The 19,396-nt window shown below is 47.1% G+C and overlaps 2 protein-coding genes across 2 annotated transcripts in view; one reads left to right on the forward strand and one right to left on the reverse strand.

The window, feature by feature from the left end:
- Positions 1 to 19,396, forward strand: part of LOC135378441 (G-protein coupled receptor dmsr-1-like) — a 455,353-nt gene that overhangs the window by 284,548 nt on the left and 151,409 nt on the right. The window lies entirely within an intron of this gene.
- On the reverse strand, positions 351 to 1,046 carry LOC135377908 (uncharacterized). Its single transcript, XM_064610658.1, has one exon. It carries the CDS (start codon positions 1,044 to 1,046, stop codon positions 351 to 353), a length of 696 nt encoding a protein of 231 aa, XP_064466728.1.

Raw genomic sequence — 19,396 nt, forward strand, 5'->3', positions numbered from 1 at the left:
GTCGACGAGGAAGCGAAGATGATTGATGGAGTCGATGACGTAAAAGAGGCGGTTGTCGTTGCCTCCAGCAGCATCTGCCGCCATCAGGTGCTGGGAGAAACGTTTCCCGCCCACGAGCATGGTGGTTTGCTCTGGCGGGCGTGCGCACCAAAGGTGCGGTGATACCACCAGAAGGGCGATGGCGGACTTTGTGCTGGGGACGGCGAGCGGTATCGACGTGGCGAATAATGGCGAGTGCGAGATTGACGGCCACGAAAGCGAAAGGGAGATGGTGAGCGGTGGCGTGTCGTGGTTGCGTTTACCACAAGGGTAGTCAGGCCGGTCACTAACTCAGTCAGACGATTTACGCTCTACTGCAGGCTGTTGACAGTCGCCGTGAGGTCTGTGGCGATAGGCTGAACGGCGGATTCGGGGATGGGCAGGGCAGCTGGCTGAGACGGATGGAGAAGAGGCGCAGCGCGCGAAGCGCAGATTGGGTGAGATGCCGAGGAAGATGGAGTGGTACGTAAGTCGAGAATGCGGTCGGCGAGGCGGGCAAGATCATCCAACGACATCTCACCAGCAGCCGTGAGAACAACGCGTATGTCGGATGGAAGGCGCTGAAGAAATAGTTCTTGCATAATAGCCGGGTCAACAGGTGTGCTTCCCGTAAGCTGCCTCATACGGCGAAGTAACTGTGAAGGCTTTTGGTCGCCAAGTTCCTCTGCGCCCAGCAGTTGTTGTAAGCGGCGATGGATGGAGAGCGCTGTTCGATCAAGGAGCTCCCGCTTTAGCGTGTCATACGGAGCTTGCGCTGGTGGACTGAGAATGAGATCACGGATCTCAGCAGCGATTTCGACTGGAAGGGCGCTAACGGCGTGGCCAAATCTGGACGTCTGCGCTGTGATATGCCGGGCGTCGAATTGGCGCTCAACTTGCGCAAACCAAAGTTCCTGGTCTTGACTCCAAAATGGTGGGAGGCGGAGGGAAACGGTCGGGTCTTCATGGGTAACGGCCGCGGCCGAAGTGCCAGGCGAAGTGTTGGTGCCAGATCGAAGGGTAGGCATGCCTGGGTCGTCTGGATGCGCGGAAGGTTGGTGCATATAGTCTTCGGGTCACCAGTTGTCGCGACGTGAAGAAAAGAGTCGAAGACAGGCAGCAGGAGGAATAGCCAGTTTACTGTGCAAGAGCGCGACTAGAATGAACGCGGGTGAAGATGATGCGTGCCGACGAGCTTGGCTGGTCACGAGGGCGTGGCCTAGCATCGTCGTCAGCTACAATAGAATAAATAAAATATCCGCATAAAATGCCCACCTCTGTGAGGCCGACAACGGCGAGCCCTTTCACCATCCACCACCACCACCTGTTCTTCGCTCTGGCGGGTGACATCACAACACGTGAGCACTCGCAACGTGCACAATAACCAGAAAGAAGAAGCTTCACGAGGAGCACAGATTGTGACCACAGCAAAGCATCGATAACGTTGCTCTTTTCGTTAGCCTGAACGACTCGTTCAGCTGTCTCGTGTCATTAAGTTAAGCCCCCAGATTATGTGCGACAGTGCGTTAGGGGTATTAGATCGCTTCATGTCGCGTTTTTCTTTTTTAACATGAAACGTAACGTTAGCCTAAATATGAACCGTTAACCTACAGTATATTTTCTTGCGTTTTCCTAAATCAATTAAATTAAAAGTTCAGTTACTCTACCAAGTACTTATCCCTGTGCTCGGTCGTGTTACTCTAGGCGATCTTCACATCATCCGTAGAGTACATATTCATACGATTGGTTGCTGACAAACCCTTACGTTTCCAATGAAGGCCCCGAGTCACTGAGTAGTTATGGACAATTTATTCCTCGTTGTTCCCATGGAGGTCTCTACACCGGTGCTCCAGTTTTTTCAACGAAACTGTTCGAAACAGAAAAGTTTCGAACAGAAAGTCAGTAGGCTGGGAAGCAAATAACGCGTCTGTAGCAGAGGCGGCCTCCTCAGTTGTTGAAATTCGGTTGCTTTCAGTGTTTGACGCAGAATACACGCTCGTCCGAAGCTAGTATGAGGGGCCCTTCCGGGGAATGGTGCGTAACGAAATTAGGATATTTTTCATACGCCTACTGGCTACAATAATCGGAGGCAGGTCGCAACGGTATCACGTGATACTTGCTGTGACTGATCGCCACCTTGACCTTGCGAAGGCAGTGCACATGGAAGCGGGAGAGGGCAAAAAAATGACGGTATTCGACACCATTGCGGCAGTCATATAGTCAGGAATGGGAGAGGTTAGACGCGTGTTTTACCGCTCAGAGGATTTGTAATAACGACCTGTACAATGCTAAAGTCGTCTCTCGTCTCTTCGTTATCCTACGTTTTTTACTCTGGTCTTCCTTCTCGTGATGTCTTAGCCAACTAGCCCGCTTCATTCTTTTAACACAATACTAAAATGTAACAAGAGTGTACAGATAAACTCAACAATGCAAAAAATATATATATATAAGCCACCCAACTTCGAAATGTCACAGCGTTTGCAAATAGTTATTTATTTATTTTTATTTATAAAATACTACAAACCCTGAAAGGGTCCAAGTAGGAGGGGCACAGAAAGTCCAAAATAATTTACAACAAGACACATATGTCACATCATGTAACTGCGTTTAAGCCTTTCACAAATGCCGTGACAGAGCGGTGTGAGACCTGAGCAGATGACAAAGAATTCCATTCTTCGATGGTTCGAGGAAAGAACGAATATTTAAAGCAGTCAGTCCTGCACTGGAATGGTTTGAGTGCGCGCTGATGGCTTAGCCGTGTTGATCTGGGTGCGTGTGGACTGATATAGTCCTGATGATTGATTCGATATTGACCATTGAGTACATGAAACAGAAACTGGAGCCTATGGGTCTTTCTACGCTCTTCCAGCGGTATTAAGCCACTCCGTGCGTAAAGAGGAGTAACTGAAGTGAGACGATGGTACGACTTAAAAATAAAACGTAACGCTCTCCTTTGAACGGATTCAAGTAGTCGAATATTCGCAATGGTGTACGGGTCCCAAACAATATCACTATATTCCAGAATAGGACGAACTAATGTTTTGAATGCCGTTAACTTAGTATGAGCTGTGCATTCACGAAAATGACGTTTCAAGAACCAAAATTTCTTGTTAGCCTTCTTTGTTATGTATTGGATGTGCTTATTCCAGCGCAGGTCTGATGTAAGAAAAACGCCCAGGTATTTGTATTCGGAGACCCTTGAGAGATTCACTGAGTTAATACAGTAATTGAAGGTGAGCGGTTTCCTTTTGCGAGTGACACTCATGACCACACACTTATTTATGTTAAGAGGTAACTGCCATGTCTCACACCAGTCAGCCATTTTCAGCAAACAATTATTTAAACATGCATAGTCATCACCGCCATTGATCTCCTTATGCAATACACAGTCATCGGCAAAAAAGTTCATTTTAACATCGATACCCATACCAACATCATTTATAAAAATTAAAAACAACAAAGGACCCAAGACCGAGCCCTGGGGAACACCAGATGTAACTGGTGCGAAGGACGAGTCGGCGTTATTCGCATGGACAAATTGTCTTCTATTGTCAAGGTAGTTGGAAAGCCAGGTAAAGAGTTCATGGTTTACAATTTCCTTCAATTTTAATAATAATTTACTGTGAGAGACTCTGTCGAATGCTTTAGCGAAATCCAGAAAAATAACGTCGACTTGTCCACGAGCGTCTACAACTTTGGCAAGGTCATGGGTAATGTTCACAAGCTGTGTCACTGTGCTTAGACCGTGGCGAAAGCCATGTTGACTGGTGGAGAAGAAATTCTTACTTTCCAGATATTTTGAAATATGCTTATATACTATATGTTCTAATACTTTACTACATGTGCTCAGAAGGGATATCGGCCGGTAATTTGCAATATTTAGTTTGGAACCTGTCTTAGGAATAGGAACAACCTTGGCTATCTTCCAATCGTCCGGGAGCTCCCCACGTGTCAAAGATACGTTAAAAATAAGAAAAAGGTACTTGGTGCACCACTCGGCGTACCGAGTTAGAAAAGTATTTGGGATGCCGTCTGGGCCTATGGCCTTCTTGCCGTTTAAGTTAAGGAGTAGAGTAAGGATTCCTTGCTCGCTAATGCTAAGTCGTGGCACTGGTTCTGTGGGAAAACTGGGCACAGATGGTAAGCACCCGTCGTCAATGGTAAATATGCCAGCAAAATGTTCATTGAGTAGAGAGGATACGGAGCAGCCGTCGTGAACAATATTATCGCCATGTGCTATCATTATTTGATTATCTTTGTTCAGCGAGGCGTGCCTCCAGAACTTGGATGGGTCCGATGTTAGCAGATTATGTAGTGTTATGTTGAAGTACCTTGTTTTTGATTCCCGTATATCCGCTCTCAGTTCAGCACGAAGCCGCCTGATATCAAGAGATAGGTTCTTGTCGCCCTTCCTAACTAATCTTTGTACTTTCCTTTTCTTATGAATTATTGAGCGAGTTATCCATGGATTTTCGGAACTAAACCGTTTACGTCGTTGAGGCACGAACTTCCGGATGCATTCATGCACTGTTCGTTTAAAGAGGTCCCACAGGGAGTTCACTGACACAGATGAAATTGCTAGGGCACTGAAGGTATCAAAGAAGTTGGAAAGCTCATCAATTACACTATGTCGTCTGCCCTAGAATAGTCATTAAATACGCGAGTTGTTAACTGCTGCCGTTTTTGGTGAAGGGTCCCAAATTCAAACAGTACCATCCTGTGGTCCGATATGCCTTCAAGGATGCTGCATTGTTATGTAAAATGATATACGAATCATGTGTTGGAAGAACGAACACAAAATGCCGGGCTCTGGGCGAGCACGGCGCTGGACAGAGCGTTGCAAATGTGAGGCACGCGGTCTCATCGTCGACGCTAGCCCTATGGACGTGAGCACTCTTTTCGCTACAAGACGCAAATGACGGTCTCATAAAACGACATTGATGTATCCTACGTAGCGGATGTGTCCCCAACACCGTCTTGCACGCATTTCTTTCTTGTTCTTTTTTTTTTTTTCACGTGAAAACTTCTGTAAGTTCGGTTTTGTAGCCAAGTCAAAATTTACGATGCAACGAAATTATGCCGAATTTCATAACGCCAGAACTCGGTGGGTAATATACTGATAGCAACTAGCCGGCTAAATCGAGATAGCTTACACGTGTAAGATTCTAGCTAACACGATCATTGCGGCTGCTGACGCAATCTCTGGGTGTGGCGAGCGCGTGCGAGAGAGACGGAAGGTACGCGGGAAGCTAGGGCGACGAAACTAAAATATGATCAGAATCGAAGGAAACGGCAATTAGAAGAAAGGGTGACTCGAGAGGAACTCAAAAAGCACCCGAAGTCCAGCGCCAAGCGATCGAGCGAGCTACGGGAGCGCCGAACAAGATTAGCGGTGAAGGCAAATTCGACTGCCGGCGCGCAGAGCGAGGCCTTACCTTCTAGTAATAAATGACTAATGAATGGAACGAATAAGTGAATGAAAACTTGTATTTCTTTCACTAAAATCCCGCAAGGGGGCCAAGGAATCGGAGATCGTGACGTTTTCATGTAAAACACTACGACTTAGACACGACTGAGCCCCCCCCCCTTTCTTTTTTTTTTGTCCGGAGAGAAATGTGATTGCGATTGAGTTTAATTTGGTAAATACGTCCGTCCTCTCAGCACTGTGAAACGTAAATCAGTCAACTTCTCCTGCGAAATGAGGCGGCGGATGCTGCCGAAGCATTGTCCTGATGAAGCACACCTTTGAAATGTTGTCCGCATCGCTTGGAACCACCTGCTCTTCTTGCGTTTGTCCAGGAGTAACATGTAGTAGATTGTAGTGATTGTTGCCTCCTTCTCCAAGGCTGTACACCGGGCGTAATCCAATCTTTATCCGAGAAATGAGATGCAATCACCACGCTAGCTAACTTCAGTGATCGGAACTTCGTGGGACGTGGGAAGTCCACGCTCTACCTCCACTCCTTCGGTTGCTGTTTTGCCTCAGTATCATGCAACGGAGTCTATATTTCATACATGGCGAGAATTCACAGCACAAAACCGTGTCTCGTCTAAGATATTACAGAATGGTCTGCAAGCAATAACGCGATCGATGGGTCACGAGGCCTTGAATCCTTTCCCAGCTTTCCGAAAGGGGGTGGAACTTCCCCCATTCAGATAAGCGAACTATGATACAGTTGCACTATATGTGTTGTACAGGTTGTGTGATGACTCATCCTTTACTGTATATAACTTTAGTTATTTACTTGTGGAGCCATTTCGAACGGATAACTTTCTTATTTTTCTTTCCTTCTATATGTCATATAAATCAATCACCTTTTTTATTATTTTTAATTGGTTGTGTGATTCCCTGGACGTTCATTTATGCATCTGCCAGTCTGTGCGACATACTGCTCTCCACTAACTCAGAATTATGAAAAAAAAAAAGAACAAGAAAGAAAAGCGAAGCATCAGCGCCTACCCTTCAGAGTTGCATCTGCACGGACTATATGCGCCTTTCAGGGCTCTGTTATCTTATCCTAGTTCCTCGGACCAATTATAGGAACATGTCTGTCGACACCAGGTGCCCTTTACTTTCATAAACGTGCACCACGAAAGCAAGATAATTGATCGATACCTGAGGCAGGATGCTCAACTTGTCGTTATTCCGTAACACGTGATAAATGCATCGATTGCCGTGATTCGTCACGAGCTCCCAGGCGATGGCCAATCGGAGTGTGGATACCTAGCAGATAATAAGGAACATAGGTCCGTGCTGTGCACCTGCCAGGTAACAACTGGCCGGCGCCTTTATTGCGTCGTCGTCATCATGATTGCGTCCACAGAGGGCGCTACAGGAGCATTAGTTTAGAATCCCAGCCAAGCAAAATGGACGTGAGGTGGAACTCACAAGGCATGCTACACTGGAAGAACATGTACACGATAAGACCGCCTCAATGACAGATAAGAAAATGTGGTGTGGTGGGAGAGAGAGGAGATAGAATTAGAACTGACGGTTTCTGTGGAGCACATGCGTTTAGTTACGCTACCGCGCAGTTTGGAGTTACGCAGTTTGGAGTGCGCCAAGTTAAAAATATAACCCTCGCACTTGTTATGTGGAAGTTTAGCATCGACCCTCTGATGTCGAATAGCGTTTTCAGGCAACGCAACCCGGTGATCAGGAAGGAGGAGCTGATAATCTGCATATCCTTGAACGGAATCGATGCTAATGGACGCTCTCGCCTATGTTGAGAGGCCCGACCCCTGCGGGACACGTAGCAGAACAACCACATACTTTTGTTGTTAATTCACTCTTACTGTGCATCTGTTGACTACCCACGTGCGAAACAGACGTTCACTTCTGGGTTCCTCTGTCGGGATTACGGGCCTGTCTAGGTCGCCATTTTAAGATGCACAGCAGCAGAGATTGTAAGCCTGACAGAACCAGGTTGTACAAGATACTCGCCAAAAATGTTTAAGTCAAGCTACGGAGTATCGGGCAAAATAAGAGAATGGGTAGAGTTCTAAATATCAGACCGGAAAAGTATTTAAGATAGAGTATTAAATACTCCTAAAAGTAACTCATTACTTTCAAGGTACTTTGACGTCACGGGCGGAATTCGCTGTCAAAGAAACACGAAGAGCGTGAAGTTGAAAATTGCATTATCAGAAAGCGGTATTAGCTCGCAGGAACAACCTTTTTTCAAAATTACTACTGATAGCCTGCCCCGTTTTTTTTTTATATATGTAAATGTCTAGTAATGTCTCGTATATACAGGGTGTTTGCTCTAACGCGTCCAGAAATTATATTGAAAGCGAGCGATAAAAGAAAAGCAAGTGGTACTTTTCTGCTACTTGAGTAAGAAACAGGTACTGCTTCACTACTAGCACCTGGCCGGTTTCACGTCAGTTCAGGCAGGCAGGTCCCATCGACCTCCTGGATTTTCATTATTTTTTTTTATATTTAGAAGCTCATCGTACATGATGACCAACAGCGGTAAAACAAATAATTTCTACGGAATAGTTTTCGCGGAAAAAAATCGAGGAAATCCGGCCCTGAATTCAGGTGTTTCAGTTTTGCCGTGTTTGCGCGCGTATATCTCCCGAGTCTTAAAAGTTACTGCAGTGAAATTTTTTTATGCTTTAGTATACCTACAGGCCAGCAGTCCGAGCGCAAATTTTGGCGCGCAGGAGCAACGCTCTGTGATATAAAAAATGTCGAACGTGCTCTCTCTCGCAGTTTTGTCCCAACTTCGACGCGTGATTTCTTTGGCTGTAGATATTACTCACTGCCATATTTGGTATCAATTCACAGACATTTTAATGCTCTTTCATCTGATATATGTATTGCGCATATACCCCCTAAAGGTACCTGCTGAAACAGGGAAATGTTAAAGTATATTTCGAAAAAACAAGGAGTTTGAGCGTCCGTTTCTCAAAAAGGCCCCTTTTTATTTCATTTATATTTTGCCAGGACATGGCCCGATGTTAGACCTTTCATCTTACGTAAAAAAATTCTGCTTCAAAAAGTGTACACTGGCGATTAGCGCGTTAAAACGCGGCCCTAGTCTGCGTGCGTACCTGTCGGAGCCCGGCTGCCGGTACCGCTAATGGCGGGCCTTCTGTGATGTCGTACAAAAAGGGACAACTTTGTGTACTCAAAAGTGGTAGCTTATGTCGATATATTTACAGGACTGCGAAAAAGCGGTATTTTGCAATGACAGCGACAAATGATTTCACCCACTTTCTATGAAAACGTCACTCTTCTGCATTCACTGTCCACGGTACTAGGTATGAATGTTTCTCGGCCTCGACTTTCCAATGCTTACTTTGTCACGCATTCGAACCTTGTATGCCACGTTGATGTGGTATACGTTTACCTATTCCCTTTTCTTTTGCGTTTGAAAAGAAGCCACGTCCTCAGTCCGTACATTGGAGTAAATGGACGCGCGTTAGATGTTTTGCCAAGCTCGTTATCATATCTTGTGACTCTAAGATGACGTCTTGCTCGAGTGAACGCAAGTTAGGCGTCGTGGCTGGTGCTTGATTATTCCACCGATCTGTCACACGCACTTTTGTCGTGGCCTGTTCCTGAACAGCCATGTCGCGCTCGCAAAAGTAGATTTGGAGGCTTTCGAGGCCGATTTTTAAAATGGCTCGCAGCTCCATCTGACACGTAAATCATTAACTGCAACAGGAACATTCTCGTCAAGCCATTCTTCAATAGTTATGGAAGCCAACAGTGACCGTGCTGAATCGTGACACAAGCCTTCGCTCACAACACCAAAACTGTGTGTTTCCGTGCAGCTGTTACCGCACATGTGAATATGGAAATCTGTTTTCCCCAGTGGCACGCTTGTATTTCGCTAGGCATGGCTACTATGCTGTTTTGAGCGAAATAGAAGAGCATTAGGTGCGTCTCTCGTATGACTCTGCTCTGAACGTCTCTAGTGTTACTATAACAAATGCGAGAACCCGCCCACTTCCCTAGCTCTGAGAAGAAATGTACTGCTGCAAGTTCAGCACAGAACACCCGTTTTGTGCTAAAAGCCCTCTGCATAACTTGTAAAATGAAGTAAAGCAAGCTTCGCAGGAACTTGGGGGAACCCTGGAAAAAGCAACTCCTGACTCCATATTTATTTGTACAGTATTGGTATCACCGTGTGCGGAGCTTGAAAGAGTGAGGTTTTACCTTCGCTGACCATTGAGTTTGACCTAGCCGTTGAAATACGGCTTTACGGCAACGTAGGATTTCATTCAGATGCTTTGGTGGAAATAACCAACTCCCAGGCTTGAATTATTTCTTGAGCAGGACGTGAGAAACTTGCTGACGAATAGCTCAGGTACAAGGCCAGACAACCTTGCCCAAACAAAGGGAGCATCGACTCGAGGCCCGCCATCCCGCGGTGCCGGCAGCCGGGCTCCGACACGTACGCACGCAGACAAGGGCCGCGTTTTAACGCGCTATTAGCCAGTGTACGCTTTTTGAAGCAGGATTTTTTTACGTAAAATGAAAGGTCTAACATCGGACCATGTCCTGGCAAAATATAAATGAAATAAAAAGGGGCATTTTCGAGAAACGGACGCTCAAAATCCTTGTTTTTTCGAAATATACCTTATCATTTTCCTGTTTCAGCAGATACCTGTAGGGCTTATATGCGCAATACATATATCAGATGAAAGAGCATTAAAAGCTGAGTGAATTGATACCAAATATGGCAGTGAGTAATATCTACAGCCAGAGAAATCACGCGTCGAAGTTGGGACAAAACTGCGCGAGAGAGCATGTTCGACATTTTTTATATCACAGAGCGTTGCTCCTGCGCGCCAAAATTTGCGCTCGGACTGCTGGCCTGTAGGTATACTTAAGCATAAAAAAATTTCACTGCAGTAACTTTTAAGACTCGGGAGATATACGCGCGCAAACACGGCAAAACTGAAACACTCGAATTCAGGGCCGGATTTTCTCGATTTTTTTCCGCGAAAGCTATTCCATAGGAATTATTTGTTTTACCGCTGTTGGTCATCATGTACGATGAGCTTCTAAATATAAAAAAATAATGAAAATCCAGGATGGGACAGGGTCGATGGGACGGCCTGCCTGAACTGACGTGAAACCGGCCACCTGTTTCTTAGTCAAGTAGCTGAAAAGTAGCGCTCGTTTCTCTTTTATCGCTCGCTTTAAATATAATTTCTGGGCACGTTAGAGCAAACACCCTGTATATACGAGACATTGCTAGACATTTACGTGCCCTATCTCGCTACGGCTTTCTGGAGGGTCTTTTATCCTGCCTGATAGGGGTGTCAATGGTTTACCCGCATACCCTTGAGGAGAACACGTCGCCTCACGTATGCTCTCAAACCCGAGCCTATGCACCTCATCCCTTCATCCCTGAGGGACGTGAATATCCCGATTATCTCAGACGCTAAAGCATCTGTACAGAACAAATCGCATTGCCCAGACAAAGACAGAATATATCGCTCGACACCCATCTCCTACGCTCGACAGCCACTTACTGAGAAGCTGCTCTTTCATCGGAACATAATTTGAAATGTTTCAGGGTCAGGGCATCAACTTTTAGTGCAGCTTCAGTACTTGTTGACTTTGCACGACATGTTTTAAGGATGGTTCGAGACGTAAAACGAGATAATACTTAGCTAAACTTTGCTGACAGTTTAAAAGCCAATTGCTCACTTGAAAAGGACACTCCAAGTCATCATCTCTGTTTCCTTTTGCATTTTTCCAAAGCGCTTGAAGTGGGTAGGCTTCTCCTCGGGAGCAGGCGTATGGAGCTGGTAAACAAAGCATACCGAAACCACGTTAGTGCACTTGCCATCAGTTACAATATGATACTTATAAATTCGTGCCTAGCATGCAGTAATGTCGTTGCCCTTTGCAGGGTATTTAGGAAAGATCAGTTCGCATCCGTTCAATGCGTACTTTGCGGAATTACGTTGTCACGACATGGCGGCGCCTTTCAGCGTGGAACGCGTGTATCGCTATGGCAACACTGGCTGCCACAATATGGCGCGTCCCTAATTTATACGCTGCTCAGCGCTACCTTTTCTTCTAGCATATATTCCTTATGGTTTCTATGTGCGAAACTGACAGCTAGCTGTCAGCTGAAGGGCACGGTATAGTATGCGACTCCCACTGCTGAGATGCGGACTTTCATGAAAAACCAGAGTGGTAGAGTCTAATACATTTGCCATACGGCCAGAATAAGCGACGTTAATGACACTGGGGTCCCGAATGGCATTATCCACGAAGGTCGTGTCACACGTCAGCTTCTATTTTGTAATGACATTCACGCCATTATGTCGATGCGGTCCCTTTGGCGCCGTCCTGCGTTCTTTTGTTTTTGTCGGTGAAAATTTCAAACTCTACTTTTTCCTCCCTCAAAGAATTGTCCTGCACGGTACAAAGTGGTTTGATGCAACAATAAAATTGTCACTCTGCGGAGACAATGGGAGCGAGCGTATATAGGCATTGCATCGGCGATTGCGTTCTGGCGATCTCATTAAGCAGAAGCTCTCATTCAGACAAATGTCATTATATCTCCGTGAGGCACCCCACGAATGAGGTTGAGACTTAAGGCATGAAGCACGTAACGTCATTTCTCGTGCCTGTGTTTCAGGGGCATATAAGTGAGATGTGAGCAAGCGTGAGCAGGAAAACACGGTATGATAGTTCTTGATGGCCTGCTACATCTCATACTGGCTAAGTAAATGGGCGCGAATGCAGACTGTAATTAGTCCTCGCAGACGGAAAACGCAGCAAGGTTGTATGCCTGGCATGTGATTCAGATTGCGCAGTGCACTTAGGCGAGCGCATGACGCTGTAGCGGATAAAGACCAAATTTTATTGGTCAGGTATCTCTACTAACGTGAAGCGCTATTGGCAGAACTGGAGCGAATGTTAGGTTAAAGCAGCAACGAGAATGACGGACCGACTACCTATCACGCCGACAGCTATGCCGGCTACCCGTTTGAAGTCATTAACATGGAATGCCTAAGTTCCATTGATCCTCCGTCAAACCAAGGACACCGCAAAGCACGGTGTGCTGTTGTCCAATGTTCAAGATGGATGCTGATGTCGTGGCTTGCGATCTCTTACGGCCAGTAGCTACTTGCGAGGCTCTGTTGGAGATATTCTGACGTCCCGGTGTACCGGAGGCATTATGCTCCGATCAGGGAACGACTTTGCTGCCCATTTGACTCGGGAATTTCTTGTACGAATGGGCGCGACGCCGAACTTCTTCACACCGTACACTCTTAAAAAAAAAAAACTACTTTCCTTGCCACATATATAACACCCTTTTTGAGAGTGCAATTAGGCTCAAAAGGGTGTCAACTCACTCCCTCAAGGAAGTAGCATAACACCTTCTCTCTGCCGGGGAGTAATATTACTCTCCAGTAGGGAGAAAGGTGTTATGCTACTCTCTTGAGGGAGTGAGGAGACACCCTTTTGAGCGCAATTATACTCTCCAAAAGGTCGTTATATATGTGGCAAAAAAGAGAGTTAAAGTACACCCTTTTTTTAAGAGTGTAGTAATTTCACCCTAAGAGTACTGCCTCGGTGGAAAGCTGGAACGACACCATCAAGTCAATGCTATAATACACAGTCGAAAAGTACGGGCGGAACTGGGATAAACTTGTTCCCTTCTTTCTTAGCGCATATTGCGAAATCCAAAATGCGACTAAAGGGGAAGTACCCTTCGCAGTGATGCATGGGAGCGTACCCACTGGATCTACCCACTAACAATTTTGGAGTGAACGTGGTCAGAGGAACGAGCAGTGTCTGATGGCCTAAGCACGTCATCGACTGAATACCTCAGGGACCTGAGAAAAATACATTGTGAAGCGGACGGGCGTGCAAGAGAAAGAACCATGTAGAAGACGGGACAGAAAGACGGGGTGAAGATGTTTACTGGTGCGCAGGTGATACAAGGAATGACTACGTGCATGTCGCACGATCCACGCTCTGGGGGCAGACTGTCGTCGTCTGTAAAAGTTTCAACCTCCTGCCCCCCGACGACGCGGTGGCGGATGCTGGTACGTTGCTGAAATGATGCATTGACGGGCAAAGTGGGTCTGCGCGAAGTTTCCAGAGTCCGAGTACGGAACGCAGGTCGGTCTCGTTGAATCAATAAATCTCCTCATCCATGCAGTCGAGCGCTGCGAACCATTGATGTCGCGGTTCCTCAACTCGCCCTTCTGGGTGTGCCACAGGGGTCCTACTGCCATACTTTGCGTCTCATCCCCTTTAGAGGGCAGTTGACCACTCCTGTGGCAGTCTCGATGCTTCAGAGCTCGTGTTCGGATTTCAGCGTCTCCACGGCGCTCTGCGTTGCCATCAACTAGGAAGTCCAGTTGGCACAGGAAGATGGTCCGGTCAGCGGTAGAAGCGGCCACGTTATGTACCCTTGAGAAGACCGCAGTGATTCGTCCTTGCTTGTTTAGATGTGGCGTGACAACTGCGTTGCATCCAGGCGGTGTAGCTCCCGTTGCAGTGTTGCACTGCTGTCTTTGCTGAGGAGTAAGTTTGCAGCTGTCGATCGAAGGGTCGGAAAGCTCCCGCTGAAGCTGCGATTGGTTATTCATCGGAACGTTTGGGATGTGTGGTATGTCATGCTGGCTGCTCGGCTCTCCATGACACCTTTCAATCGCTATTTGGGGGAGGAGCAAAGCGTTTTGGTGGATGCCTCTTCTTCCTTCGATCATTTGGCATTCATCAGCCAATGAGCATGTCGTTTCACTTGCGGTCTTTGAGGAGGTGGAGGTCATTGCGTGTTCTGATGAGCAGTTTTGTACGCTCTGACTCATTTCACAACAAGCGATTCTGCCATCACAGTTTTGCACAGCACTTCCTCCGCATCTCCCTCTTTATCGTTCCCATCGAGGGTGCCCTAAAGAGCAGATGACCGTGTTGGATCTGTTAATACGTCTGGCACCTGAGTACGCCGGGATCGCTAGAAGGCCGGGATCGCTTGACAGAACGTGAGGACGACAGAGGGATGCGGCCGACAGACCTGACCACAGCCATGGAACGACCACATCTGAACGCAAAAAGGAACTTGCTACGTGCGCAGGTGAGGGCCATCATGAACGAAATGGAACGACAAATGGCGTCTCATCGACAGCAACAGACTACAGGATCGAGACTAGAAGAGGACGTGGAACGGTTACTGAACCTCAACGATGCCCTAAGGAAAAACGGACAACGAAATCGAAGCTCACTACGATGAGGAAGAATTCGAAGACGAATATCTAACGCAACTGAATTACCAGGGCGACATCACATTTGCGATTTCCATGGCGAAGGCTTACCTAACCGCAAGACGAATGTCTTTCCTCAGCGCGATAAAGTCCAGGCATGCAACGTCACAAGGAAGTCCCGAGAAAGACTGCACATCGCAACGGGGATATGCAAAGCCTCCAACCGATAATCAGTGCCAAAACGGGTATGACAGCAAGACCCTGACTGTTCAGGAGCACATGAAGAGCGTGCCATATATCGGACGAACTGAAATGAAACATCAAGACAGGCTTCCTAATCACGCTTCCACCGTGACTGCACAGGCTTCACTGGTAAAGCTGCAATGCGCGATGGATCCGCGTGGACGTAACATCTACGCACTTTGTGAGTCGCAACGATCCCCAACATACTCCACTTCGTCCAAGACTGTGAAAAATAACAGTTTTCATTCCCAAGAAGAGCGGCTTAAGCATAATCTGTCTGTCGGGCATTCAAGCGACAAACGCGATGTGATGTGGATGTTGAAACCTTTACAGACTACGACAGTCTGCCCCCAGAGCGTGGCTCGTGCCACATGCACTTAGTCATTCCTTGTATCACCTGCGCACCAGTAAACATCTTCACCCCGTCTTTCTGTCATGTCTTCTACAAAGCATCACCAATCAGGAGAGTCACTGTAGTACGTACAACCTACGATTGAGGGAGAAATAGTTTCAGGAAGGCGACGGAGGTGCTCATCTTAGAGCGGGATGGCACTGGGAAGCTTGTGTCAAAGTGCATAAGGCTAGTAAGCATTTTTCGGCGCCTAAACCGCACACCTACAAGGTCAAGTTGAGTGACACCAACTGTATAGAACGGTACATGCGAATAAACTCAGACCGCATGACGCCCGAGAGCTCGGTAGGCGTAATTCTCGTGGATGACGTAGACATTGGACAGGTGAGGGTGATACCTATACAGAACGGAGAACGGGACTTCATAATTCCGTGGAGGCGGACCATCTCTGTCCTTGCCAGAGAGGACAACTATTCTCGTTGATCAAAAGGATGCCACACGCGTTCATGAACAAGTCAGATGAATGTAAGGCGGTTAAGCACGCTATAAAAATAAAGACTGGTGTGGAACCACAACGGGTGCATTCCCATAAAATTCATATCACCTCCCGTGAGGAGGTAGAGCGGCAGATCACTGAACTATTGGAACTAGGACTGATTTACCCTACAGAATAAAGCAACTTTGCGCACCCCATTATTTCACCTTGGGATCTTTGACCTTAGTTTGTCCTTGCGCCATTAAACCATCAGATACACACACACGTATCCCATTATCTGCGCCAGCAAGAAAGATGGGGGCATGCGCCTCTGTGTAAACTACTGCTCAAGCACCATGGACAACTATCGCGCACGACGCGTTTGCTGTCATATGGTCATTGCAGCGACCCGAAACATATTTCTTTGGGACCACCATCAATGTTGTGCTGGATTACAACAGGCTCAAATACCTAACCTTGACCACACCACGATTTGTCCACGATTTGCAACTATTTATCATTACCATCGTACATAAAACGCACCTCTGAACTGCAACGCTGACGTTATTTCAATACTGACTACTGCTGATGAGCATTCCCCAGTGTAGATAGATGGCAGTATTACTGCATGTGGTGAAAAGCGGTAATGATGGTGGCAGGCACATGATAAAAGAGGTGATCATCTCCTGGTGACTGTTGTGCTTCGCAATGGGTGTGATGCCTAATCTTGTGGCGAAGGTGTCGACCTGACGAACTTTTTGAAGAGCATATCCATCGTGAACCACAACGGGGATATGTTTACAAGAAATGAACTTTTGCGCATGGAACTGTACTCGTCTTTGTTCTAGGACGTATAGCATTTATCAGTGTGATGGTTCCTCGGCATTGTTTTTGTTAGGTGATGCATCACTTTGAAGTATATGCGTAGCAGTTGTGGCGAAGGTGTTAGGCAGGTAGCCGAGCAATCACATAATTTTGTTGTTATTTGACTTTCACTATGCGTCTGTTCGCAGCCCACGTGAGCAATACATTAGGGGAACAGCGTTTACTTCTGGATTATTCAATGGGTATTACGGGCATTTCTATGACGCCCGGAGCCAGCATCATTTCAAACCGTGCGAAAGTCCGGATGACAGTCGTAAAAAGCTGGTGAGCCTGACCAGTAAGCCTTTGAAGAAAGTTACTTCGGCGAAAACTATGTTTGAAAGTCGAAGTTTTCTATACCAGCTCCTGTGCGCGTGCATATATTGACGTCAGTTTCTTGTTTTCTGATTAGTGGCGAAAGTGCTGGCGAAAGTGCTTCTTCACCAGGATTCGAACGCGGGTACCTCCCGAGACTGGGAGGAATCCGGGTTCGAATCCCGGTGCCGGCTGTGCTGTCTGAGGTTTTTCTTGGATTTTCGTCAGACGCTGTCAGACATGCCGGCACAGTTCCCTTACAAGTCGGCCCAGGACGCACATTCCCCTAGAGGGTTAGTCGTGACGTTGCAAACCTCTGTGAAGCCGGCAACGGTGAGCTCATTCACCACCACCACCACCCTTGTGGTTGATTGTTGGCCCCTCGTCATGTTGCAAATAAACGTAAATAGCTGTTCATTCGGTTATACTTTGGCGCCGAGTGAGTCCTTCAAGCAATGTGTCGGTACAATCCGGGTTTCGGGGTCCCGGATATCCTATCATCCCTAGGCCCACCCCGGCTTAACTGTCCCGATGACGTACGATGTGTTGCGATTGCTATTTACAGCAGTGGAGAGCGAGGAAGTGACACCAAGGGGGGCGACGAGGTTTATTTTCAGATGATTTGGAGATATCACTCGAACTAAACTGATTGCAATGCGAATGACGGGGAGCGGCGTTCTTTGTACCGGGGCCGTATCTAGTGGAACCAACGCGTGCGAGACTGCACGTGTAGAATACAGAACGTATTACTGCAAGAATATAATTGGCCCACAGAAGCTAGTAGAGAAGCAAGAGCGACATGGACGAATGGCTTTGCCATATTTCCTCTCCTGCTCGCTGTCGATGCGCACCTGTTCCTGAACCTCCAGCAAGGCACATGAGTGGTCAAGAGGGACACGTCACCTCATTGTTTACCAGCTCCCGTGGCATTGTGTTTAGGATGATCGCTTCCCACGCCGAGACTGGGAGGTGACACGGGTTAGAATCCTGTCACCGGCTGTGCTGTCTGAGGTTTTCCCTTGGTGTTCCGAAGACTTTCCAGACGAATGTCGGCACAGTTCCCCCTGAACTCGGCCCACGACGCATACTAACCCCCCTGTCCCACACTCCTTCCTGCTGTCCTCTGTCCATCTGTCCACGTCTGTAAGAGGCACATAGCCACAGTTGCTTCGCGGCGCTAACACGGAATTTAAAAAAGAAGTTTGTTAGCATTCCATTGACGAAACAAACCTGTGTCACCTCGCCGGGAGCATGCACTCAGACCCCCGGAGCATGCACTCAAGCGGAAACCGCGAACGGAAGCGCAGAGCTCGCGAAGATCCAGCTCGTCGTGCAGCCGAGGCCGCAAACAAGAGAGTACGACGTCAGGATCCCAACGTGCGTGCCGCCGAAGCCGAGGCAAAGAGGCGTCAGAGACAAGCGAAAGCGGAAGGAGCCACAAAGGGCTGCACTAGGCAATCGAGGCAGAACCCATTTGGGTACCCTTGCTCTATCTGAGATCGCTTGTGGTTCAAGAATAATCTCACAGCGCTGCCGTTGATTTGCCATGCACTGCTTCGACTTGAATTGGACGGCTAAAATGACAGAACAACGCGGACGGTGTTGTCGCTGAAATTCGCTTGACACAACCGTAACCGTCCTGCGATTTTTTTTTTTTTTTGAATCCGTATGCGGTTACCATGTAACAAACGCTCAGTGGAACATGCAGTTTCGTCACAGTGCTGACGCTGTGTCAGGGCTGCATGCCAGCACCAAGCCACAAACGATTCCGGCTTAGTTTATTTGTGTGATACCCAGTACAAGCATGCAACATCGTTGGCTGTCAGGTTCAAGGCACAAAATGCTTAAAAAGTACGTAAAAATAGCACATAAAGGGTGTACGTAAATACGTAATTTATTTGCGTACGTAAATACATAAATAATGCAGCGCTTTCAACGAATACGCTTGGCGCCTCTTCCTCACTAAGCATATTTGCCTTAATCTCTAGGTTTTCTTCCGTTATGCCTCCATGCTGTGTCTTCGTACAGCATAAAACAGTTATCGAGCTCCGCTTGCTATTCACATGAAAAGGGAAACAGCAACGCGCGCTGCGCTTTTAAAGCGCGTCTGCCTTTTCAACAGTTACCGTGCTATCTCACACCACCAGATCGATTCCTGTGGAATCCGGAAAGACTAGAATAAATAAGCAACACTGAACGAGCGGTGTGGCTCTATGAGCTGCTTCGACTACTGATATACCAATACACAGGGTTACCCAAGATCCCTCGCACAAAAAGAATATATACAGGCTGTTTATTTTTATCCTTTACAAAATGTTTATTAAAAAAAGCTACGAGAGCAGCACAGATGTCGTTTTTGCAGTTGAGTTATATGGCCAGGTGGACATCCTCTGGAAGAGAGTCTGTAACTACAAGATGACTAATTACCTAAA

This window comes from Ornithodoros turicata, chromosome 1, assembly GCF_037126465.1.
Source record: "Ornithodoros turicata isolate Travis chromosome 1, ASM3712646v1, whole genome shotgun sequence".
NCBI lineage: Eukaryota > Metazoa > Arthropoda > Arachnida > Ixodida > Argasidae > Ornithodoros > Ornithodoros turicata.

What these genes read in the sequence shown, in the direction of transcription:
- LOC135377908 (XM_064610658.1), bottom strand. Translation starts at nt 1,046, where the DNA reads ATGCCTACCCTTCGATCTGGCACCAACACTTCGCCTGGCACTTCGGCC.